At 38.9% G+C, this 25,861-nt stretch overlaps 1 protein-coding gene across 1 annotated transcript in view; it reads left to right on the top strand.

Moving 5' to 3' along the window:
- Positions 1–5,529: 5,529 nt before the first annotated feature.
- LOC118411802 (protocadherin Fat 4-like) overlaps positions 5,530–25,861 on the top strand; it is a gene marked incomplete at its 3' end in the record, with an annotated part of 26,782 nt that continues 6,450 nt past the window's right edge. Inside the window, 26 exon segments of the mRNA XM_035814289.1 lie at positions 5,530–5,652; positions 8,839–9,296; positions 10,868–10,945; positions 11,381–11,541; positions 11,831–11,893; positions 12,383–12,472; positions 12,788–12,880; positions 14,621–14,722; positions 14,944–15,057; positions 15,354–15,450; positions 15,714–15,856; positions 16,303–16,476; positions 16,865–16,996; positions 17,539–17,700; positions 18,605–18,798; positions 19,273–19,402; positions 19,697–19,779; positions 20,057–20,150; positions 20,475–20,603; positions 21,122–21,427; positions 21,705–21,932; positions 22,762–23,022; positions 23,301–23,391; positions 24,121–24,245; positions 25,019–25,149; positions 25,483–25,570. Coding sequence (XP_035670182.1) covers positions 9,200–9,296; positions 10,868–10,945; positions 11,381–11,541; positions 11,831–11,893; positions 12,383–12,472; positions 12,788–12,880; positions 14,621–14,722; positions 14,944–15,057; positions 15,354–15,450; positions 15,714–15,856; positions 16,303–16,476; positions 16,865–16,996; positions 17,539–17,700; positions 18,605–18,798; positions 19,273–19,402; positions 19,697–19,779; positions 20,057–20,150; positions 20,475–20,603; positions 21,122–21,427; positions 21,705–21,932; positions 22,762–23,022; positions 23,301–23,391; positions 24,121–24,245; positions 25,019–25,149; positions 25,483–25,570 — 3,366 coding nt within the window.

Raw genomic sequence — 25,861 nt, 5'->3', positions numbered from 1 at the left:
GTGTCAACACGACTAGAGACTGGGCGTTGGTCAGACGGCTGGCGGCTGCTGACTCAAGTTTCGATCGGTTCTGTTTATTGATTCGCCGCCGTTACTTTTACCTGTTGACTTCTGCCTGTTTCCAGTTCATGATACAAGCATAAGGTAGGCTATAATATGTTGTTCTTAGGTGCCTGGAGGTGAACTGTATTATATATAGTCGTACAGTTGTACTACTAGGTTAGTAAGTGGGTAGGAGGAAGTTGTCTTATGCTGTATAACCCAGGGGGTGGTTTAACAGGTGGTGTTTGTTTTTGGTTAGGTACAAGGGGGGGGGGACTAAACCTATCAAGAATAGATCTAGAAACCACGACAGGCCCTTGGTGGTGTTATTTCTATTCATAAGCTGATTTAGGAACTTTGTGTCATGAAGTGAAGACTGCCGCTTACCAAGCATTTGCCGCGATATAAACTGAAAATCGCAAAAGTAAGAAAACGGTAGCGATCACAAAACAACAACTCGCACTCAGATACTTATAGTGTGTAAGGTTTATGTTATGCGAATATTTTACCTAGTGGTTTACCAGCAGTTACAAAGGATGAACGCTAACACGTTCCAGTCCATGTATATTTCACAAAGCAACTGCAGTGACCCTTGGTTGTCTGGTAAACATCCTTCGATCTCCTGGCCTGACATGCACCAATTCTTTCACTTCCTCCTTTCTTTGAATTCGTGTACGACATGCAGCATGAGCAGAAAAGGTAAGACTAACAATATTACATAACACAACCAAAAACAACTACTGATATTACCTAAAACGATTTCTACTTACCAATATTGTCAAAAGAATAGCGTATCGAAACACTTAATAGTATAATGGCGTATTGAACTTATACTTAAAACTTTGTCTATAAACTTGTCAGACTGTACTTGTTAAAGGCAGTTTACGATGTGGAATTTTACCCGTCATTTGTAGTAAGGCCACAGCAAGTAGATTTTATGGATGATATCCTCTGCAGACTGCAAAAATAGTGCGATAGGGCGAAAAAAAACAAGATGGGTGAAAAAAAAAAGATGGCTACATTTCCAAAAATAGGCACCATGAAGTTGAGATGACTGTTGTAAAAAAAATTAAAGGGACAAAATATGGCATCAGAGCCAACAAAGCATTCATTCCTGTATTTAAGACATGTACTGGTGTGGTAAAATTGACAGTAGTCTGGTAGACTGGCATCACCAACAAAGTTGGTAACCACACTCATAGCTTCCATGTTGGTGTCACTTTTACAACAATCCAATAAGTTTCATTTCTACAATTACAGTCCTGGGTACCTAGCAAGTGTCACTTTTACAAGGAAGTACAATTATTGGGCTACAACACACTATATTTGCTCATTTTGGTACTTTATCGTCACGTTGACCATCCCTGCAGAAGAAAGAAATTCTTGTTTTTTTTTCTGAAATCAGGCGAAAATTAATGCGTGCGCTGATGTCATCCATAAAATTTACTTGCTGTGGCCTAAACTACTTTTTACCAAAGTTACCAAATGTGTCATTCATCCATTGTAGTAGAAAATCTATAAATGTAAGTTAATACTTGTTTATTCATAATGCCGTGTTTACTTCGCAACTTTGACAGAATGCCATGATTGTAACCTGTTTGCAGGAGAGCAGCTAACGTACTAGCAGAAATGCTTGGCTATATACACTACACAAGGTCATGTAACAGGTTACCAATCTAGTATATACCAGCAAGATGATAACGCATGTGTGTCCAGTACATTATTAAATGCCTTATCATATATAACATCGCAATAATATTTACGACATCAAATTAATTATATCCTTGGTGCAGTAATAGACCTGTCACACAACCATTCTGGTCTAAATGAATTTCCCAAACAGCCCTCGTAATACCTGCTTCTCCTACTGGATCAGTCAGTCTTACTCCGTGATGTTTCTGACTTATGAATAAGAGATACTGTTACAGTCTTATTCTTGTAACCCGTAACATTAGTAACTTAGTTCAATGCACAAGAGTGATTTCTTGGTCTTGCACTGAGCAACCTCTTTAGAATAACTCCGCTGTCCTGCGTTGTTGGCAAGAGAAGACAGAGAAGGCTCGGGCTGTACTTTCCAAGCAGAGGTTGGTGGGAAAGATTGTAACCTTCTTGTCATATTCCCAGTTTTATTTCTTCCAGCCCTGGCTGAAAATAAACGAGGCCTATGACAGGATGGTCACAATCTTCTTCAGCAACGTCTGTCCCGTATCCATCCGCCAGGGCCGGCGGAACGAAAACTGGATATATAATATGATAAGAAGGTCACAATCTTCCCTACCAAACCTCTGCTTGGAAAGTTGAGAACCCGTACATGTAACATGACTAGCGCTCGTGTAAACAAAGGTGAACCTAAATATATCTCGGACTAATCCGGCGAAACCGTTCGGTCCACACGGTTACAAATCATGTTACACAGCTCAGTAGTTTCAGACACAGCTCTGTCTAGCTTTCTGGCTTATATGATTTTCCATTTAACGACGGAAACGAACCTGGCGTCTGCATAGCAAGGGTATGTTGTATTGCGTAATCCAGTAGAGGTCTAAAAGGTTAACTTGAGACAAGTTAATAGAGACAACAGGCAAAATGGAAGACCCATTTTTCATAGGTGATCTGAACTAAGCTGAGCTGTACCTTTCCTATATAAAAGCGCTGGCATTGAAACTCGTAGTACAAATATGCTACATCAAGCTTGATAAGCTAACTGTACAAAGATATAAAATTCATGATCAACACAATCATTCTTTTTCGTCTGCAAGTCCTAGATTTACGTCAATACTTGATATACGGCATACTGCTGAACAATGTTAAAACAAATCAAGCTAAACTGTAATACTTCCGCCCATAACATCAGTCAAGAGCCTTAGTTACTTCCTTTGCTGTGCGTACCGACTGAGTCTGTGACTGTAGCACCATCATCCTGTCGTTGAGAGGCATTCCTAGATCTTGTTACGGGTTCCTGTTTTATCAACGGCGCTCTTCAGGTTGTATTCGGTTTCCAATTGATAGACTGTTGAATTTCCACAAAACAGTTTGTTTTTAGGCTTTGTTTTAGTCCATTTTAAGGTCATGGTTTCAAATATATAATCAAGAAAATTCTTCCAAAATGATCAAATATTATCTAAAACACCGAGGAAGTGAAACGGTAATTTTTGTTATTTCCTGCTGTAATAACTTGCTAGAGAAACGCGAACAATTCCGAAAATTCGCATATCTAAGAACAGTGAATTATTCATAGTCCTTTAGGTTTAAGCCTATAGTGAACGATGCAGTGATGAGATTCTTCAGCGCGGTTTCTCACGGTTATACAGCTTAACAAGGAGCGTGAGAATGTCACAGAACACGCCGCATGGGCTTAACTGTTTTCCTGTAATTGTGTACTTCCTCAAAAGTATGTGTTTGTTATGGCAACCCTGGTGTTAGTGACAACAAGCATACTTGAGCAGCGTTATTGTCATTCATGTTTGTTACGCACTTCTGTGATTCACTAACACTGAGGAACAGGCATTCAGCGACATCAGATTGTAATCAGATTGTAAACCATTTCGTTCCTTTATTGTCTGTGCTTTTTGTTGCTATAATTCCTGTTAAGCAATTTACAATTATAAGCAAGTTCTTTCTGTTTTGTGTTGGAAGAAAGTTTAGACTCTACTATAATTTACAATTTTATTTAATGCACTGGAAGAATTTTTGCTTATCTTTCCATGGACTAATGTTGCCCAAAGGGAAGGAGCCGTGAAATTATAAGAATTTCAAATACAACTCCTGAACACAATGTGAATACATGCAATTATTTTTGTGTTAACGTAAATTGTGACACTTAAAGTGACATCTTACGTATGTGTCTTTTTTTCATTATTCTCTTGCTCTCATTTTCCACGTTCATTTCCACATGTCTGCGTAAACGTGCAATATCCTATTCGGGTAGTATTTACAGCGGTTACACAATACGAAGAAAGGAATTTCGTTCTTTCAAAAGCGATACAGTTTTGTGTAATATGACTCTAATAAGTAGGAACTACAGTATGTAAACACAATCACAATTTGTTTAACAGGATTACGTGTAGCCTATCAGGTCCGTCACTTCTAGTGTATGTGAGGCTTTCTGTTTTCCTCTGAATGCATTAATCGGTAACAATGCCTCAATCGACTACACCTATTTCTTCACTCGACTACACCTATTGCCTAACTCTATTCTATACAAAATGGGGACGGATGTGACGTACAGCTGGAGGTCGCGTGTTGACGAGAGCCAAAACTCGTGCACGGAAAAAAACCCCACCACACTTTGAAGCATCGAAGAGAGTCCTGGTGTGAATTATTCAAACCTTAACGGTCTTGAAAAAGTGATAGTCACCTGTTATGTCAATACTTCCACAAATGCTGTGCATTAAAACATTCTCACTATGCACTGCTGCGACACTACTCAGATGTGCGCCGTCAATACTTAATTTTCAAACTGTGCAAAAATACATATTTAGCTGAACCGTATAATGAAACGCCTGAGTGATGAAAAATGGAATAGAAGCGAATGAATGACAGGAAGGACAACTTTGCTTGTTGTCCTAGTGTATTCAACAGATAGATTTCACCATGCATTTTATCAACATAGCATTCGGTGCTGAACGTTATGCATAGGAAATTTAGTTCAAGTGTTCCACTACCTTGCCAATTTGATTAACAGTTTGAATTCTTCCGCTACAACGCTTTGTCGCCTAATTATCGTTTGTATTATTTCTACAAACAAAAACACTGACTAACACATGTCGAAAGTGACACCATGCGTTCAGTACACGAGGTAGAATGCGGGTCTGGACTATACGCACTTTTGTTCCAAGTCCCGCAGGAATTTCAAGGTTGTATATATAACATCGAGTAAAAGGGACTGTAATTTCATCTACCTTGTACGGCACTCTCTTTGACTAGGTGTACATAACAGTACAGAAAGAGAATGACAAGGACAGTCCTTATAAGTTATAATCGTTAAAATATAGACAACCGTTATGCATTCAAATTATAACGTTCAAAACCAATCATATGGTCCTTTTAATGACAAAACAGGGTTGTGTCTTAAACGTCGAATTAACAATAACTGTTGATAGTTTATGAAATGTAAACACATGCATCAAGCCATGGTTAGCTATTTTTTTGTTATCTATTGCCAAACTATTTGTTGTCAGACTACTGACCAAACTCAAATCAGTACCTACAGAAATATTTTGCACCGGAAAAGACATTTCCTACAAGATGAAAAAAAAAAATAAAAACTTCATTATTATAAAGAATTGATTGATGAAACATTGCAAAGAAATACGTCGGATGCTTAATGGTATTATTTCGTGTTTTTTTTTTTCATCCTGAGAACGTCAGAAATGTGTGCGATATGGAAGTGCGGTGTTGTATGAACAAACGGGGTGGGGTTCGGTGATACATGATCCCGCTCACTTGCCGTGCCCTTTGTCATGATAATAGCGCTCGCCCCCGTGTGACCTGGCCCGTTACAGAAAGGAACGGAAGGGACCGTACCAACAGACTCTGGCGCTATGTTGTCCTAATTCTAGTGGCAGTTTTCACTGAACCAGGCGGACATCATGCCTTCTTCCTAGCCCGCAGGTAGGTTTGGATAGTGCAGAGTCCATACGAAGCACCTGTTGTATCACAGGGTGTCTGCTAAGCACGGCGGGTAGGTGGGAAGTCACCAGTCTACAATCTATTAAGGGCGGTGGCCGTCCCCCTCCCCTGGACTAACGGTAGATTTCTTGGGACATATGGAAATTTAGCCGTCAACATTGGATTAGTTAGGACTCTCAGTGGTTCTAGTACTAGGTAAGGTTATAAAATGGTTAGGGTTAAGTATGGTGTAGGATCTGGGTAGGCGGTGGTTACGACAGGTGTGCGATATGTCATGGGACTGTCAGATGAGCCAGGTGTACCGGGACAGGACAGAGGGGCAGATTGACCCGGAATTTGACCCGAATAAACGCTGGGTGTGGTAGTCCCGCCACAAGTGATAGGTGCATGGAAGAGTAAGGGTTTCTATGATTTCCTTTTAGTTTCTCGTCCACTTTGATAACTAGTACAAGACAAGCAAGGGCTCCAATGGGAACTTTATAGTTACGCTTGCATGCTAGCCCAAACCAAACAGTCCCACCTGAGGTGTGTATACGTACCTCCACTGCTTTCCTGACACAATCTCACAACCCGTGTCTAAGTTGGTGACAGCTAGGACGTAGGGAACCATTATGGTAGAACAGCTAAGGTATGTTATATATGCATAGGGGGTTTTTGCCATAAGAAAGTGTTACGACGTAAACACGTAGGGCATAGTTCACGTACGCACCGCCCTTGATCAACAGGTATGCTGAAACCTGTCACAGGACTTCGCAGGTGTTTTCTGGGTGAAGATTGAACTCAGGTGGGTAAAGGTTGACACCTCGGCAGTTCGGGGCGCTTGTGTCACATCAGCAGATACCTGTCTTGTGACAGCACTGACCCTAAAGTACATGTATATGTGGGGGCTGTGTTGACAGGGACAACATACTAATAATGTCATCCTGCATGCCCAACTGGTACCAGCCGTAGCGAAATTAACTTCACTCTCTAAAACCCTTTCTTGCATTGAGCACAGGCTTTTAATATACCTGTATCTTCAGTCTTATCTCAAGGGGAGAGGAGGTACCTGGGGAACTACGTTCTATAAATCCCCTTCATTTCCAGTACAGGCTTTTAGAATACGCGTGTTTTACAGCTCAGTTTCCCCATTAGGGTAGGTGGGTTCCTTGTAAAGGGACCAAGCAAACCATGCTTGACGTTGAGACATTTTGACATGTTGATGAGATAAGGATTAACTCCAAGCATTAGGCTAGATCCAGTAAAAAGGCTGTTTACGTGTCCCGTTATCCTGCCCTCTGTATGTTCATTGGGTGACGGTCACGACGAGATGCTGCTCTTCAAACCCTGGTGATCTCTAAGGACTAGATGAAGACTCTGATGAAGATTCTGATGAAGACTTTTGAATAAAAGGTCGAAACCGGTAAACCGTTGTGTCTCAGCCGTCATCCTTCTGACGCCTTATCGACCGTTATCCTGCCCTCTGTAGTTAGCGCACACGGGGGACAGGTGCGTCCTTGAGTAGAATACATCCCCCCTCCCCCCGGTTGTGTTATCATATATCCCTTCCCAGCAACAGAAGTACGCTCTTTGAAGCGGTGTACTTATTTACGACAGTTACGCAGGTTGTTGTGGGTGCGGTGCGCGATAAGGGTCAGTCCAGGGTTGTAGCCAGCACCTGTCCTTCAGTCCTTTGAAGGAATTTTGCAGCTGGGGACTGAAAAAAGTTTTCCCCATTTCATCCCCAGGGACAGACAAAAATTGATATGTAAAGATATAAAAAAACTGAAACCCATGTGTTCTTCCTCACCAAAACAGATGACATTGAACAGCTTAGTCTACAAGCAAAATTTGCACCTCAAAATGCAGGAAATAGTGTTTCAGAGGGTCTAGGTTTCAAAATCTGGGACCCAGACCCCATAGAAATGACGCGCGACACCACGCCATGCCTTCGGTGCTCGATAGGATTCCTATTCAAAATTGAGGGGACTGAAAATGATTTCAGGCTGGCTACAACCCTGGGTCAGTCGGTTTGGTGACAGCTGGCTTCCCTAGTCACATATACATGTAGACCCTGGCATTCCCTTGGGGGTGTATATGACATTTTTAAAAAGAGCTGACAAAAGAAATCACAGGAGAGATTGTTTTTCCCAAACTACTTTGTCCTCTATCAATTAATTATAAGAGGCTTTAAAGTGTTTATTGCAGACACTAGAGAGTTAGGTATTTCTGAGTCATGTGCCAAATATTTATTGCGTTGAAACGAACAATTAACATGCATGAATATACTATTGAAAAGTTGTTACAAAACGACAACACAGCCAGTTGGGTGTGGAAGTTTCACCAATAGCATAAAACGATAGGGCAGTTCGATTTTTATACCTGTAGCCTTTCAAGATCCCGCCTTAGACAAATGGGCTATGGTATCCGTTTTTTCCGGGTTAATCATCAACGTACATGACACAGCGGGGTCTTGTCAATGTTTGACGACCTATTCTTAAACTAATATGGGCATTTTGATGAGTCCGCTCTCCAAACCTACCCGTCCAGCCCAGCAACAACTGATATGATGACAATGTACACCACATGTACAAACATATCTATCAAATACTAATTGATAGCAAAGTGTCCTGACAATATTTGAATGTTCTAATTATTGGACGATCGGACATACTTTCTCACATGAAAGGCACTAGAATGACTACAATTTAGTATTGACGTTGGAGAATCGTTCAGAGGCATCAAAAACATTTTACATGTGAATGAAAATAATCTAAAGACTAGCAGCATTACTCTAATTCTTCTTAAACAATGTTACGTGCATTGTCAAAAATGTGTACCATTGTACCTTCGGTTCTTGTTGAATGTAGCGTCGATTGTTTATACCCTTTCCTGAGTCTTCGGTGACTTGGGACCTGTGTGGATTTCTAAATGCAACACAATGTCTTTTCTCCTAAACCTTTTAATAACACCAGTACCGTGAAGAGACACTTTTCACTTCTGTCCAACCGGAAAGTTGTGGGCGGCTTTTCTGAGTCGCCATGTGTAACGTCTTATTGTACTACATGGTAGGGGAATAAATTAATTGAACAGAATGTCCGTTAGGAAAGGGGTTCGTACAAATGACAGATTTCTAACGTGTGGTGTGCTGTATACCTTATTGTAACCCTATGTTTGTTTTCATTACAGAAAACAGCGGAAGCTGTAAAGTTCAAAGTTGACTAGTATCAAGAGCAGCAGGTGACTGGTACAGCGAACTTGACGCAGGTGTAACAGTACCTTGAAGAACCTTGCAACAACTAGTAAAGCTCGTGCCGTCGCACCCGTGGATTGTACAGGGGTGGTCCTACATAACTCGCCCAGCCGTGTCATTGTGAGCATTTCACGCCCGGCTTTCAGCGCGCGGGTCGCGCGGAACGGGCCTGAAATTTCAGGCGGCCAGGTGGAGACATTCAAGCCGCCCCAAGTGTGACCAAAGTGCGGTAAATCCGGGAAAATTGGCCGGGGCAATCTGAGACGGTACCTGCTCTTGTGAGACCGGTGTAGAAACATGGCGATATTCAGGGAAAGTGGAGTGTCCAGCTGGGTGTTTGTTATAAGTATAACAACGACGGCACTTCTGGGGAGTTATGGAGTCACGGCACAAGGTAAGGAATTTTGTATCATTTTTCTTCTCTAATTATCAAAAGTCCAATTTTACTGTCCCTTGTATACAAACGCGTATTTATTTGAAACAGATTTGTTTCTGAATTTCAATTGATAAAGCTATCAAGTTTTGACTACGTGCTTTTATAGCATCATGGTATTATAGTGTACAGAGTAGCCCGTACAGTTGTATTCAAGTTGTTTGATGCATGAAATATCGTGCCTACAGCGTGCAGCGATGACGATCAAGTCTACGAAAAAGTCACGATTTGACCCTATTAAGCACGCACATTGGGTACGGGGACCTTCCGCGATCCGCTATAATGAGTCAGCAGCACCACTTGACACATGCTGTGATTTGGAGGAGTGTTAGCCGATTGAGTGAGTTTGAATGGAGCCCCGCGGGATCGATAATTATCTATTCTGTCCATGCTCTCCAATAAACTATTCATGGCAAACCGACTGAGACCGTATATAGAGGGGCGTTTATCTGGAAAAGCAAATGACAATAAACCCGCATTTAAAAAGATAATATAAACAAACGTACATGACGTACATCGAAAATATACAGATTAAAAGTCATTACCATGCAAAGCTTACGGGCAACTTCACATTGAGAAAACAATGATGATAGGCCGTTATATCGTAAACTTAGAACTTCAAAGCACTGGTGCAGACTTCCTCTAAGGATTGATTTGCTTTACATCGAAAGCTAATGTAAAGAGCACTTCTGGAGGAACTCTGCTCGAGTTAAAGCCATAATCCCAAAACAAGCTCGTACACTTAACACAAACACTATACTGCATTCTTGCAGTATTGACTTTACCTGTTGATTTTAATGACGAGTGTTTTGAAGAACTTTTCAACTTCAACTTTTGACTCCAACATTTGTCAATCTTGTAACGTTAGTTCTTAAAAAAAAAACTATGTTAATATCGTAAGAGGAAGTTTTGTGAATGGGGAATTAGCCAGTGTTTCTTGTCAAACCAATCGCATTTCGATAATCAATAATTCTTTCTCTGGTAGAAAACATGTTGTTGTGAATCACTGTAAAGGACTTTAGACCCTATAGAAAAGTGCTTTAACCTGAGTTGATGGATTAAAAATGGTGCCCGGGTCACAGTAGCTAACATTCTGTGGCATTTACACTCACTCCTTTTGGAAGAAAAGAAAGGCATTCCTATCTCATTATGCTGGCTCCAGGGGAAACACATTAAACTTGCAAGTCAGAAACAGCATATGGGCATAGGGGTGAGGGCCCTCATTCTACTCTTGTACATATATTCAATAATTGATGTGAAATTTAAACATTGACATGACAAATAAACTGATGATTGTGTAGTATGTAAGCATGATTTGAATGATACTGATAAAAGTCATAATTAATGTGAAAGTGTCATAATTCTTCTAAGTATATGTAGTAAATGATTGGTTTGTCAACATTGTGACCTGTGTAAGTTAAAAGGTTTATATTACCAAGCGTAGATTATGCAGATGTGAAAGACATTTGCAGAATCTGAATATTTCATGGAGATATGAGGTCTTGAACTCTTGTTTCTTTTTTTATTCCCAGGCTCTGCTGAACTATGCTGGGCAAACTCAACTTCAGGTCGTCTTATTTTTGAAGTTGAAGAAAACATGTTTGCAACAGGTATGGACAGAGCAATACGAGCAATACTGTACATGGGTGTTGCCGCACTATTTAGGCTTGCTCTAGATCTTGGGGTGCATTTTCTGTTTCCTCATACATTGATCAAAGGAGTAACTTAAACTCCTTATTGACATTGTGATCCCTGTCTTATACAAGTATACACATGAAGGAAAATACATGTTTTAGAAAAGATCTAATCTAGATGTTAAAGATACATGACAAAAGTAGCCATAAGCAAGAAACCGTATGTGTTTCTTTAACTTGAACAAAATCATGAGATTCACAATGACAACAGAATAGTTGTAATTCATTCTGTACTTCTTTCTTTTTATTTGAATTTCATATAATGCCAATGTGAAAGCGAGGAAAACATGTACTTAAACATAGAAAAAGTGTACTTACATGCATGCAATGATTACTTTTACCAACTCTCAGGTGAAGCAGTTACAAACTTGGATTTCTCTGGAACCTATGATGTGGACATCTCAAACATCACCATAACATCACAGACACCAGGAGGATACTTCAGCTTAGATCTGCAGCCTAATGCAGACTTTGTTCCCTTGGTGTTGGATCAGGACATTGATAGGGATGGGGTAAATGGAGGAAATTTATTGTTTCTTGGAAAACATGTTCTCAGATACAATATGTGTATAAGCTTATACTGGAGACTATCATAATGATTGTGTTTATGTAAGGTTTGAATTTCTTGAAGCTAAGCTAAGATGTACTTAGCTTAAAGTATGACATAAACACAACAGAACTTATCCATGTACCTCAATGCATAATAAAAATATGCATTTTAGTGCAAAAATCCATTTTGTGCTATAATTTGAAGATACAATTGTCTTGTAAAATTGTTGACCTTCCCCTTTGTACTTTTAGCCTCCTGTTCTCACCAAAATCGAACTGACAGTATCATGCTCATCTTCCCTACTCAGCAATGCGGTAAGTGTTATTTACTATTTAATTCTTAAGTCTAAAGTCAATTTCAAATTGAAAAAAACAACAACAATGTATTGGGGCCACTAGGTCTACAGCAGGTCACAAAAATTTACTCATAAGTTATATATGACCAACAATATGTAACAACTAATAACATGAAAACATATGACTAAACATTGTGTAAAATGTCCTTTTCTTTTATGGTGCGGGACTAAGATATGTGGAGACAGTGGGGTATACTTCACCCAGGCACTTGTAAACTGCAAGTCTCACTCTTTGAGCTACTTTTGGTGATAAGTAAAACGAAGAAAATACTGGCAAATGTGACATACCTGTATAACAACTTAGTGGAGCCAAATGATTTGTAATCTACTTACACCAGGCTGGAATGCTACCTTATTGACACCTGACATAACATTGTTTAAGACCTTGTTATGAACTAATCTCTTGACTAATGTTGAATATAATTGCTGACAATTATTTTTGTTTCAGAGGGAAACAAACCTTGTTGTCACAATAGGTGATGCCAATGATAACAACCCTGAGTTTCAAGATACACCCTATAGCACAACTGTCAGTGAGGTACGTACACATTGCCTAGCATCAGTGAGAGCAACAGTTTTGTGAAAGTTTGCTTACAGTATCTGTTAAAAATTGCTTGAAACCTAAGTGGCCAGGAAGCTTAGAGAAATGATAAAACAAACTGCACATGGTATACCAAACACTACATTCTATTTTTGTTCATTCACAATGTCATATTCTTTAAGTTTGAAAGACCTTGCTTGGTTACTGGACTACATAGGAAGGTAGGTAGCCTAAAACTCAACAGGAAGGGGTACTTACTTGGAATGAAATCTTTACGTTTGTTGAACACGTATGAAAACTTTATCTCCACAGTACACACAAGTTGGATCAACCGTCTTCACCCTGTCAGCTTCAGATATTGATAGTGGACCAAACAGTCAAAGAATATTTTCTTTACTCAGCAGTGTAAGTACTTCTATTATTATACAAAACACCTTCAATAGAAAAGTCTAGCTTTAATTTTCTATCATAAGTCAACATATTATCATTGACCCCTCAATGACAAGCCAGAATGGACTGGACTATGACTTTGACTATGGTTTGTATTGTATTTTTCATCTTTAGTATTATTACCTTTGCCAGAATGGCTAAGGTTATGTTTTGGGCTTGTGAGTCTGTGTGTCTGTGTGTCTGTCTGTCTGTTAACAGCATAACTCAAGAAGTCTTGGATGGATCCCGATAATATTTGGTAGGTGGGTAGGGGTCGGGAAAACGAAGGTCAAGTTCGATAATGGGCCCCCTAGCGGCTTGCTAAGGTACTGCAGCAGAACCTCAATTTTTGATATCTCCTGTTCTGGACATGCTGTGATCATGATTTTTGAGTGGTAGATAGCCCTCGAGGCAGAGAGTAAGTGCTGTGAGTTTGGGCCCCCTAGCGGCTTTTTTGGAACTACAGGCACCGGTTTCCTTTCAAACTTTGGACGAGAATAACTCTACAACGTGTTGACGGATCGTCATGATTTTTGGTATGTAGATAGAATGAGTGATGACGTACATAATGGTATACTTATTATGCAAATCAACAGCTAATTTGCATAATAATGATTGTCACATATGTAGCTGGGAAGGAGAGAAATGTCGATAGATATCAATTATGCAAATGATGGCCTCATTTGCATAATTAATGAGAAAATATGAACATGTTGACGGATCATCATGTTTTTTGGTATGTAGGTAGCGTAAGTAAAGACCTGCATAATAGATACAAATTATGCAAATCAACAGCTAATTTGCATAATTAATGAGGATATTTTATAAATTCACTACATTCCATGATAGGACTTTAAAACTTGTCACATATGTAGCTGAGAAAGAGAGAAATGTCAATACATTTTTATCATGCACATGATGATCTCATTTGCATAATTAATGAGAAAATATGAACGTGTTGACGGATCGTCATGATTTTTGGCATGTAGATAGCCTAAGTGAAGACATATAATGTGATACTTATTATGCAAATTAACAGCTAATTTGCATAATTGATGAGGAAAAGTTCATAAATCCACTGTATTCCATTATAGTACTTTCATCAAAGTTTTCACATATGTAACTGAGAAAGAGGGAAGAGAGTAAGAGGTGTATTTAAAGACTTTGAAAGAGAATAAGTCAAGAATGGATTAAAGGATCATCATGATTTTGGTATGCAATTCGATATCAATTAATTGTAACTTGGGATCTAATTTGCATGATCAATGCTGAAATTTTATAAACCAACTCCAAGCATATCATTATAAAGAAAATGAAAGGAGTAACGCATTTGTCTACAGACATCATTCTACATAACAAACCTGGTTTATTTGGCAAAGGTATGTGTTCGTGGAACTCTAGTTTATTATTGTTATCATTATTGTCATTGTTTTGAAATTCATTATTTTCATAACTGTGTAACACATATTAATTATTATATAGATAGATAGATATACATAATTAATTTGTTGTATGTTAATTTTGTTGTCTGTTAGTAACTGTATGTACTTGTTTATTTTTTTGGGGCCCACTGCATAGCAGTGTTCATCACTGAGCTGGGCAACCCTGGATAAAAATGACAGAAAAAAGAAATAAATCAATTTTGTAAGTTGTTTATGATTTTAAAACCAATACGGATATGTGGATTAAATGTCTTTGTATTTCATTCCTTGACAGACTTCCTACTTTGCAGTTGGAACAACTGGAGCTGTGACCTTATCTTCATCACTGAATTATGACATTGGCCCACAGCAGTTTGAGCTCATTGTGCAAGTTCGGGTAATTGAAATTCAGTTATCATTTGAACAGTTTTAGAGTCATTCTCTATGTTTTTAACATGAAATAAATCATAAGCAGTTGTAAAAAATTCTGTCATGACCATCTGCACTCAAACTTTGCATCATTGCCTGTGTTGTTTGCACATGGTTAATTTGTTATCAACTTTAAATCATCACTTCTATACCTATTTCTACATAATGGAATTGTTGTCTTGTTTTCAGGACCAAGGTAGCCCATCCAGAAGCTCCAACACAACACTGACCATAGCTGTAGCTGATGAAGATGATCTGGATCCAGTCTTTCAACATGACATCTATGAAGCTACTGTTGTGGAGGTGAGCTGTTTTCCTTTTCTATAACTTCCAGTCTGATTTATACTTTGCTGGAGTTTATATTGATTTATAAGAACAGTTTCTTAGATCATTTGTTTATCTCCATACAGTACTGCTTTCACATTTGACTCAAAAGTGATGTTTCCACACATGTACATATTGTGTACAATGTATTTCAGGAATTAACTAATAACTGTAGCAATATGATACATTATACTTTTCTTAAAGTAATTTGAATGGTCTTTCTGAGCTTTTTAACACTTTGAATAAAAGTAAAAGTCATGACTGCTTACATCCAGAATGCAACAGAGAGCCTGATCACATCACCTGCTGCCATCCTTGCCTATGACCAGGACTTTGGCATCAACCAAACACTAGAGTACTCAATACAGAAAGGTGTGTAGTAGTCAACAATCTTCGGTTTTTGTTTCAAAGTCATGAAGTGTGCATCATTCAGCAATGACATCTATTGACACTAAGAGTTACCTTTATTTTCTGGGAAAGGGGACAACAAAAATTATGATGAAAATAGGAATATGTCTAACTTTACAAAAGGAAAACAAAAAAATCAATACTTTCAAAATAAATTATTGTTCATCAAATAACAAAGTCTCTTCCTGATGACACATTTAGTTTATTCTACAACATTTCAATCTTATAATTCCACATTGCAGCATCTTCCACACCAACAGACCTATCAGACCTGATGAGCTATTTCAGCATTGATGGTTCAACAGGAGAGCTGTCTGTGGTGAGAGGACTGGACAGGGAGACAGTACATGATGTAACACTCACCATCAAGGTAAACAAACTATCATGGGAGATAGTCTTATTCTTGGTCAACAAACAGAAATAGGAACAAACAAACAAAATTGAGAAAATTATGAGTTGCATACCATTTTCATAAGAATGCCTGGCTTACATTAATATGGATATGGCAGTAAGAGACTGAGTGAATGAGTGAGTGAGTAAGAGTATCTTTAAAAGTTACCTTTAAATCCTGACATGAAATATCTTAAGGATGTAGTATACTACATTGCTTACGCAAGTAAAGAGGATCAAATAAGCAAGATGTAGGGAGACCAAATACTACAAATTCTCCAATATGCATTAGAATATCAAGTTTAGGGTACCATACCTGTGCAATTGCTAATATTTTGACCTTCTGAAAAAAAAAACAGTGCCACTGAAAGTCAAAAGCATAAAGCAAAAACATATCAGATTGTATCATAATTATTGCTTACCCAGGCAGTACAGTCAAACAACAGTGTCAGATCAGCAGAGGCCCGTGTCTACATCGTGGTACAAGATGCCAACGACAACCAACCACAGATGTCAGCCAGCCAGTACCAGGCAACAGTGGTGGAGAATGCCCCCAGGGGGACTCCTGTACTCACTGTCACAGCTTCAGACAAGGATGAGGTATGAGGAGTGCAGTATTGACGAATCTGTACCAGGGCGAAAACAATGAACATGACAACAGGTTTATTCACAAGCAAGGTGTTTACAACAACAATGGCTATTGTTGTAAACATCTTGGTTGTGAATTAAGGAGCTCAACCTCTGAGCTATTTTCCAACCTGATGAAATTGGATGTATTTGCAGAGAAAATGTGCATGTCTTTATATCTCAATAACTTTTGTAAAACCATAATCATTATCTTTTGTAACAGTCAATTGGTAGATTTGTTTGCAACTATCTACAGACAGGTAGCTTTTGTATCTGGCTTAAGCTTACAAGGGTCTGGCAGGTTGAAGCTATCAAAAATATTTGATAGGGAACTTTATATATTTCTAATGATATTTTACAGGGAGAGAATGCAGTGTTCATGTATGTGCTGGAACCTTCAGATGTCTTCACTATTGACAGCACCACTGGTTACATCAGTGTCAGCAACAGCAGTATCCTGGACAGGGAGACCAACAACAATTTCACACTACAGGTAAGCTGAACATACGTCAAATAGCAACTATGACAAGCAACTGCAGGGATATGATATGGGGAAACAATCAGACGTTTCAGATAACATCTGTTATTTTTTGTTAGTGACAATGAAGTTCAATTATCTTTAATCTGTGACATCTCATTACCTGCATGTCTAACATTCATTCATGTAAACAGAATATAGATTGGCTATGATGATATACACATTACTTTGCCTAAGATACCACAAAATTAGAAATTTATTGAGGTTGCGACAAAATAGCATGCAAGACATAACTTCGACATTAAATTGTTTGTTACAAACTTGTGAAGCTGTATGCAACTGATTCTTAGTTGTACTTAATTTTACTTCATCTTTACCAATGACAACATTTCAGTTAACAAAAATGCATGGCAAAATCATGATGCAGACTATGATATGATTCAATAAATTTACCCCTACTCCACTGACCAGAGATGGGAATGAATGGATAGGTTGAACATAAAAACGTTTGATTAGCAATCTTCTAAATATTTCATTTTTTTTACCCTTAAATTCAGGTTTATGCAGTTGAAACAAACACCACAGAACAGTACCGCAGCCCTACATCCACAGTTCTCATCACACTGTTGGATGAGAATGACAATAGCCCCACATTCACTGCTGACGAATACAATGCAGCTGTGCCAGAGAATGCCAAAAATGGAGTTGTTGTGACACAGGTAGGTATTACATGTAGTTTCAAACTTCCCAGGGAGTCTCAGGAAACACTAAAAACTAAAAAAACACCATGTTTGTCATGCAACGCATTATGTTTGAAAAGTTTACAGTAGTTTACTCATTCAATGATTTCACACTTTTTTCCATAAAATTTGGCCCCCTTGAGATTAAGCTAATAACACCATGTAGATAAAAATTTGATGTAATTTTTTTGACGACGCCTCAGGGGAGTCGTCAAGTGGTATATTTTGCATTCAGTCTGCAAAAATTCTAGGAATTGCACAGGCATTTCCACAGGAATGCAGTATGCTGGGTATGCAAGCCCTCCCCCCCAAATCTGTTCCAGATGTATCTCTGGTATGCAATGGTGGAATGTAGGTCGCACTTGCTCCCTGGAGGAATTTGTCCTTTGAAACTAGACAGGGAACTCTGCACAATGGATCACGTTGTCTTGGTTGTTATGTTATGTTATGTTATGAAGGATACATTTTCTTTTCTAGAGCTTGTTCAAGCCATACGCCACAGGCAGACAGGAAATACTTCTGTAGTGCTCAGCTGTAGGTTTAGGTCACTGGCAGACCATTGTGCTGTACCGGGGATAGTACATTTCTGCTGGCTGTAGGTTTATGTTACAGGTGGGCTAGTATATTGTGCCAGGGATAGTGCGACAGGGAAGTTCCAGTCTATTTCTGATTTGAGCTGTATTGTTGTACCCTCAATCGTCGTCATGGCAATAATACATTTTTATTGCCAGTCTTGTTGCCTTTATTCCGCACAATATGTGCTAATAGCACTGCGTAGATCAAAATTCACAGTACTTTTTTGCCTTAACTGCTATATTTAGAACACAGTGAGCTGTACTATGCACCTGAAAACAATGTCTCACCATGCTTGCTATGACTACAGGTGACGGCAACAGACCGAGACTCTGGTACCAATGGAGACATCCTCTATAGCATCATATTTGCATCCAGTGATGGGAAGGACAAGTTCTCCATCAGCACAGATGGGAACATCACAGTGTCTGGGAGTCTGGATGCCGACACTGTGGAGTCTTACGTTGTGGTGGTCATGGCTGCTGATCAAGGCGCTGCTTCAAGGTGACCTTGTAGATTCCATGTCTTGAAACAGATTTGCAGATAGTAGCAAATGTGGCGATCAGACTGATACAGCTTTCAGAATGAAGATTTAGGAAATTATACACGGATATGTGTGTTATGTATGTACAGATGATTATGGTATGTTTGAGTTTCCAAGAATTCTTTACCATAGTTGTTATCCATGGCTTGACATGTCCTTGGTGCTGAAAGCACCTTCCATTCAGTGACCTGACATAAACACTTTTGGCCTTCCTGTTTAAAGCTCAAGACAAGTAACAACAAAGATATGGAGAAATGTTTGCAGCATGTTAGATGCTGATGTATGCATCATTATATGTTTCCTACTTGCTTATTATAGCTCAGGCAATACAAGTAGATCTTAATGTTAATGATCTGCTATCAAATTAAAAGGAGGCTAAGCCTAATCCTATCTTACTTCTAAATGTGCGGAATTTTTCTGGTTATATTTTCCAGGGTGACCACAGCTATAGTGAACATCAATGTGACCAATGTGAATGACAACAAGCCCCAGTTTGGTCAGGAGCAGTACACAGCACAGGTGTCTGAAGCAGCTGGAACTGGCACTGTGGTGGCTACCCTGAAGGTGAGGGCTACAAAAGGCTTTTGAGATGGTTGAATAAAAAAAAAAACATGTTTTAAGTTATAATCTTGATAACCATGTCATGTTTGAGTTTAGAAGCATTGTTTACCATGGGACCCCTGATTCATCGTTTGACATGTCCTTAGTGCTGAAATCACCTTCCATTCAGAGACCTATCAGGGACAGTAACGGCCTTGCTGAAGAAAGCTAGAGACATGACAAAGATATGAAAATATGTTCTTAGCTTGAGTATCCGATAATGTGTATCATGATTATCATAATCATAATTTGTTACAGGCAACTGATGGCGACAGGGATGCACAGCTCACTTTTCAAATAGAAGAAGGGAGTTTTGGCCAGTTCAACCTCTCTGATGCAAGGTACAACCTGGTCTTTTTTTTTACTACATCTGTATATCTAAATTACATTTGGTGGTGCACCAGCTTAAGCACTGTTAATGAAAAAGTGTAGCTTCCTAGTAGCCTGATCCAATTGTGCTTACAGTGGCCCGCCTATCTTTGGCAAACCCCTGAGAAGAGGGGGGCTGTTATGGCCATGGGTAACAGCATTTGTATTACAGATAGACTATCTGCTGTCAATCTGTGATACCCAACCTGCTATGAAGTGATTGTACTTGTGGTGTTTTCCTGTCTCCAGGGATGGTGAAGTTCAGGTTGTGATATCCTCAGAGCTGGACCGTGAGATGACTGACAGCTACAACATCACTGTGAAAGTGTCTGATGGAACATTCGTAAGTTCACTTCCTTCAGATACACTTTTTTTTCTGTTTGGCTTCATGTAAGCTATCCTAATTCGTTTTGGTTACTACTAGACCTAAAAATGTCTTACATGACATATCATGGGATTGCCCCAACAGCAAATTAATTTTGAGACAAGAAATATGCAGTATATACAATATATTCGGAAGAAAACAAACTACCTGGTAGAACAAACGATTCATATGATACCATAACAAACAAAATGCAGCAGATCATTCACAGGTCATTTAGATCATTTGATAATCTGATTCAGTTCTTTCAGTCTTTACATTTTGTTCCTCATGTGTTTTGTACAGGATGCCACTACCCAGCTGATTGTGACTGTACAAGATGTGAATGACAACTTCCCAGTGATGAACCAGACAGGCTACACTTTTACCTTCCCAGAAGAGGAATCTGCTTCATATGTAGTGGGCACTATCTCAGTGAGTACATGACTTCAACAGGTTAATACTGTATTTGGGCCAAACAGCGCCAGAAACGATACACAGAATGAGAGTGGAAAACTTACACCAGTTTACTTTAAGTTTATCCATTGGGTGATCCATAAAACAGGTCATTCAGGGATATCAAGTCAACAGACGGTGGTTTCAACTTGCAATTTTAATTTTCACAATGATCTAGTTTGAAACCACCATCTGTTGACTTGATGTCCCTAAATACCCTGTTTTTAGATACAATGGAACTACATGAGTTGATACTTTCAGTTAGAAGATTTTTCAGTATTTGAATTTTTTTTACTGATGATTAATACTTCAGGCAAATCATATAAATGTATGTTAGTACTTTCTTTGTATTATTCAGAGTTACAATAAGCACCAAGTTAACATGATTGGTTGACTTGGTTGTTGAAGTTGATTGTTGAGACCATGATACTCCAAATTCACCACTGTCTCATTGAAAGATACTTCCCGAAATAGTTAGTTCCTCTTGTGTTTTTCAGGCTTCAGACAATGACACTGGCTCCAATGGAGACATTCTATACTCCATAAAACCCAGCAGCTCAGACTTCTCAGTTGACCCAAGCACTGGTCAGATCACAACCCTTGGGCCACTGGACAGGGAAACATCCACACAGGTTCAGTTTGTGGTTGTTGCCAGTGACCAAGGCCGACCCTCTCTGAGTTCCACAGCAACAGTGACCGTTATTCTACTGGACATCAATGACAACCTGCCCACATTCTCACAGCAATCTTACATGGTCACAGTTGATGAAAATATGACAGAATCTGACCTCATAACACTACAGGTGAGGCATATTATCATGAATGTTATGATTATACTATAAAATCATAAGGTTTAAAGAGTGTATAGAAATTAACAAGAAATAATGTGACAGCAGTCTCTGAATCCAGCCATTTGCTAGAGAGTCACACATAGTGACTAGGGAATTCATCACATACATGAATAGAGAGACTGGGAAAAGCTACTGTAACATCTATAATGTCTAATTGAAGTTGGCCCCTGGGGTACTGCAAAAAATGATAGCTTTATGCATGAAGATGTTTTGTCTTCTCTCTTTCTAGACTACAGATTCAGATTCAGACCCCAACAACAACACCAACTACATCATTACTGAGGGTGACACATCTGTCTTCAGCATTGACCAAACTACAGGGAGGCTGTCTCTTGTGACTCCACTGGACAGGGATGGTGGGCCTGCCAACTACAGCCTCACAGTCATGGCTTACAACACAGAGCTGTACAATGGTAGTGGGGACAATGATACAGCCACTGTCGTTGTTTCAGTTCAGGTGGGAATCAATTATAATAACAGTCTGTTATGCAATTGCTTGCCGTTTAGTTATGTAATCTTTCATGCTATTCTGTTATGTTATGTTATTTCAGCATTCATGTACTTGACAATTGAGTTAAAAGAGAAACTGAGATTTTCTCTATGGGTTACAACTAGGGCTGGGTACCGGTACAGAAAATTCAGGTCCAGGTCCGGTTCAGGTTCAGAGGATTAGGTCCAGGTCCGGACCTGAACCTGGACCTGATGCAGTATGACTGATACCAATGGTCCATTTCACTACAAAGAAATCTGTTTGGTGGAGTATTAGACTTACACTGGGGTTTTAAAATCCTACAACGCTAACTGCACCTGTACGATTGGCTGTAAAACTTGGTAGAAATTACTATAAACTCTACACTACTTCACTCTTGTTATTTTCTTCCAACTGCAAGCGCCAAAACGTGTGAATGCCTGATAAAATAATCTGTTAATTTTCTAATCGGTCCAACATCCGGTCCACCTAATTTTTTCAGGTCCGGTTTTTCTGGACCGGTCCAATGAGGAAAACCGGTTTTGTACCGGTACGCTGTACCGATACCCAGCCCTAGTTACAACAATCTTGGTTACAACAGTTCAGAAGGAACAGAAATGAACATTGTAAAAATGTATGGTATTGCACTTAGTACTATTAAGCATTTGTTTTGGCATAGGGGGTGAAAGGGGTGAATAAATGTCAAATCACTTCACCCAGTAAAATGTAATGTTGTAAATCATACTGAAGCTATTACCTGTGCAATGATATAATTTCTATAGTGTGTTTTAAATGGACTTCATTATAATTTTTTCAGGACATCAATGATAATCCACCAGTCTTCACTTCTGACCCATACGTTTCCACCATCTTGGAAAACATTACAACTGGAAGCACTGTATTAACAGTAAATGCAACAGATGCCGACACAGACCCAGCCAATAGGGAGATTCGTTTCAGCATCATTTCGGGAGATGACAATGGTGTCTTCAGTATTGACCAAATGTCAGGGACGATCACTGTAATGAAAAAGGTCGACTATGACCCACCCAGCAACAACACAGGATTTCAACTTGAGGTGAAATGATTATTACTTTGTCTTTCCCTGAAATTTGAATACAGCGTTTCATATAATGTTAAATAGTAATATCAGAGTGTATCCTTAAATATGATGTTGAGCTACTTCACAGTCACATTCATTTTTTCCACTGTAAAGACACTTATAGTGTGTCTCATATTATGATAACTTCACTATTAAAGTTATGACAGAACAATTCCTTTATAGTAGGAGCTACTGTAGTATGAAGTTACAGCAAAAGGCTGAACCTTCCTGTCCTTGCACATGTTTTTCTTCAGGTTTTGGCCACAGATGGAATTCATAACTCAACAGCAGTGGTGGACATCACTGTGACTGATGTTAACGACAATGCACCAGAGTTCACAAAAGGTATCCCTTCAATATACCATACTTAAGACAAAAGGCTAAATTTCTGTAAACTTTTTAGACAAATTACCTGTGCCAGATAAATCTATTCCTCTTAAAAAGCAACACAATCTTGTATCCAGCAAGGTCTAGTTGGAAACATTGTTTTCAATTATCTGGAGTAAAAATAATTATCATGATATTATGATATATACAACCACTAGTCAGTATTAATCAAAGCTGTAATACATGACCTTTTTTGCATTCTTTCTGTCCCTTTCTTTTCCTCTTCAACACGTACAATGTGTAGCTTACAAGCAGGCATCCTAATGATCCTGGAAAAACATTCAATGATACATGATACAGCTTAACAACATACCAATTATCAAAATAATGTGCATGATTTGAATGGTTGATTTGAGAAAATTGTACTGATGTTACAAGGAATACAACCTGGTGTTAGCAGTACCTGGAGCAGGCTGTCAGAAGGGAACAACTAGTAAAAGCATATTCATATCATACTTCCTCCTGCACCAAACAGCACATTCCCTGGTAGGCAAAAGATATCTTTTTGTGTGGAGAAAAGGGAAACAGACAGGTCAGCACAAAACATGATCATCCTGTTTACATCACATGCAAAATGTACAAAAATGTACACCATTCTCATGCATACTTACCAATTCATATTTTCTCAGCAAACATAGAATTGATAAAGCTATCAACTCTTATTGGTTCCTTCCCCTTTGCTTGCAGATGTTTATGAAGTAGAGGTCAATGAGACAGCCACTAATGGCACTGCGGTTGCCATGGTAATGGCCACAGACATTGACAGTGGAGACAATGGGAACATCACCTACACTATTATCTCTGGGAATGAGGTGAGTTCAACATAGTATTCATCACTTCTTGGACTTTTTAGTTCCAGTTATCCCCTCTACTACCAGCATGCACTACCACATTCACTTGTCAATGAACAAAAATGTGGTAGGAACTGTCACTCAAGAATACTGTTAAATTTCATTGTTGTACAGTAGAAGCCACTTAATTGCACGGCCTATTTGCCAGTGAATTTCGTGCAATTATCCGGCTGGTGCAATAATGCCAAGTTATCTAGCTGGACCGCACCGGTTTGGGATTTGGGCATTCTGTGCAGTTAACAGAAGTGTGCGTAATCCGGTGTGCAATTAACTGGCTTCTACTGTAACATGTTTTCTGCTTCACCATGAACTTAAGACTGCCAGTATTTCTATTACAGTATGTGACTATAGTGACATCACAAAATTAAAACCACAGTGAACACTCCAGTTGCTCCTTACCACAAAACTAAACCAATGCAAATTTAAAAACATTTACAGTAGGTTTATCATTCATGAAAAAGTTGCCTGACCTACCATGGCCAAACCCATTGTCTAACCAAGATAGATGGGAGGAGGCAGATGACAATATTTTCTCTGATCTATATGTAACAATTATAGCATTTAATAACACCACAGCCTAGGAATATTTTTCATCATTATTAAATGGCTACATTGAAGTATCTCTTCTTGCTTTCTTTAAACTTTTGACACAGTAATTCAATAATACATGTATTGAGATAAAGGTTACGAGAAATATTCTTCTTAAGTAATACAATCATCTTCTTTCCATGCAGCAGAACACGTTTGCTATTGACGGCGGTTCTGGAGAAATCACCTTGGAAACAACACTAGACCATGATCAGGGGAACAGGTCCTATCAGCTAGTTGTGGAGGCAAAGGATGCTGGCACTCCCATCAGGAGCAGGTAAGAAATTATCAGTGATCCAATATTATCATTGTAGTTTTCCCTACATTGTTACTTTCCTCTGTTAAAGCATGTTTGCATCTTTGAAAATGGATTCTATAAAGAATCAAATTTTGTTAAGTGCTTAATACATTACCCTAAGAGAAGGCTTTGCAAGATACAGATTTCACACATTACAGTATCACAACCTACACACATTAAATGAAATATATTATCCAGCAATTTTGTAAAATAAACGTGCATGGTGAAGTGAGAAATACAAAACAGAACCAGCATTCTTATGGTAATAGTATTGCTTAAATGTGGTCTTGATTCGTGTTTTTCATTCCTCAGCAATGCCACTGTTGACATCCTTGTTGTGAATGAGAATGACAATGCACCAGTCTTCCAGAACACAACATACAACTTTGAAGTCTATGAGGTAAAGTCTAAATTCTAATATCTTTTGGATTGACACTCACTGTATTTCTAGGAGAGGAATCATGTGATACTAGTAGCTTGGGCATCATGAAACACAATTAATTCTTTACTTTCAATACTTCCCCTTCCTATCCAGAATGAAAGGAAAAGCAGTTTTGTAGGAATGGTGCGTGCCACTGACCTGGATGGCGACAGTCTGTCTTACACTATAGGAGATTCAGTTACAGGTAAGCATGAAGCACAAAAATGCTATCATTACAACATGATGAACAACACCAAATCATTCTTCATT

This window comes from Branchiostoma floridae, chromosome 3 (genome assembly GCF_000003815.2).
Source record: "Branchiostoma floridae strain S238N-H82 chromosome 3, Bfl_VNyyK, whole genome shotgun sequence".
Lineage (NCBI taxonomy): Eukaryota > Metazoa > Chordata > Leptocardii > Amphioxiformes > Branchiostomatidae > Branchiostoma > Branchiostoma floridae.
The sequence above is the reverse complement of the archived record's forward strand: the minus strand, read 5'-3'. Positions and strand labels throughout refer to the sequence as shown.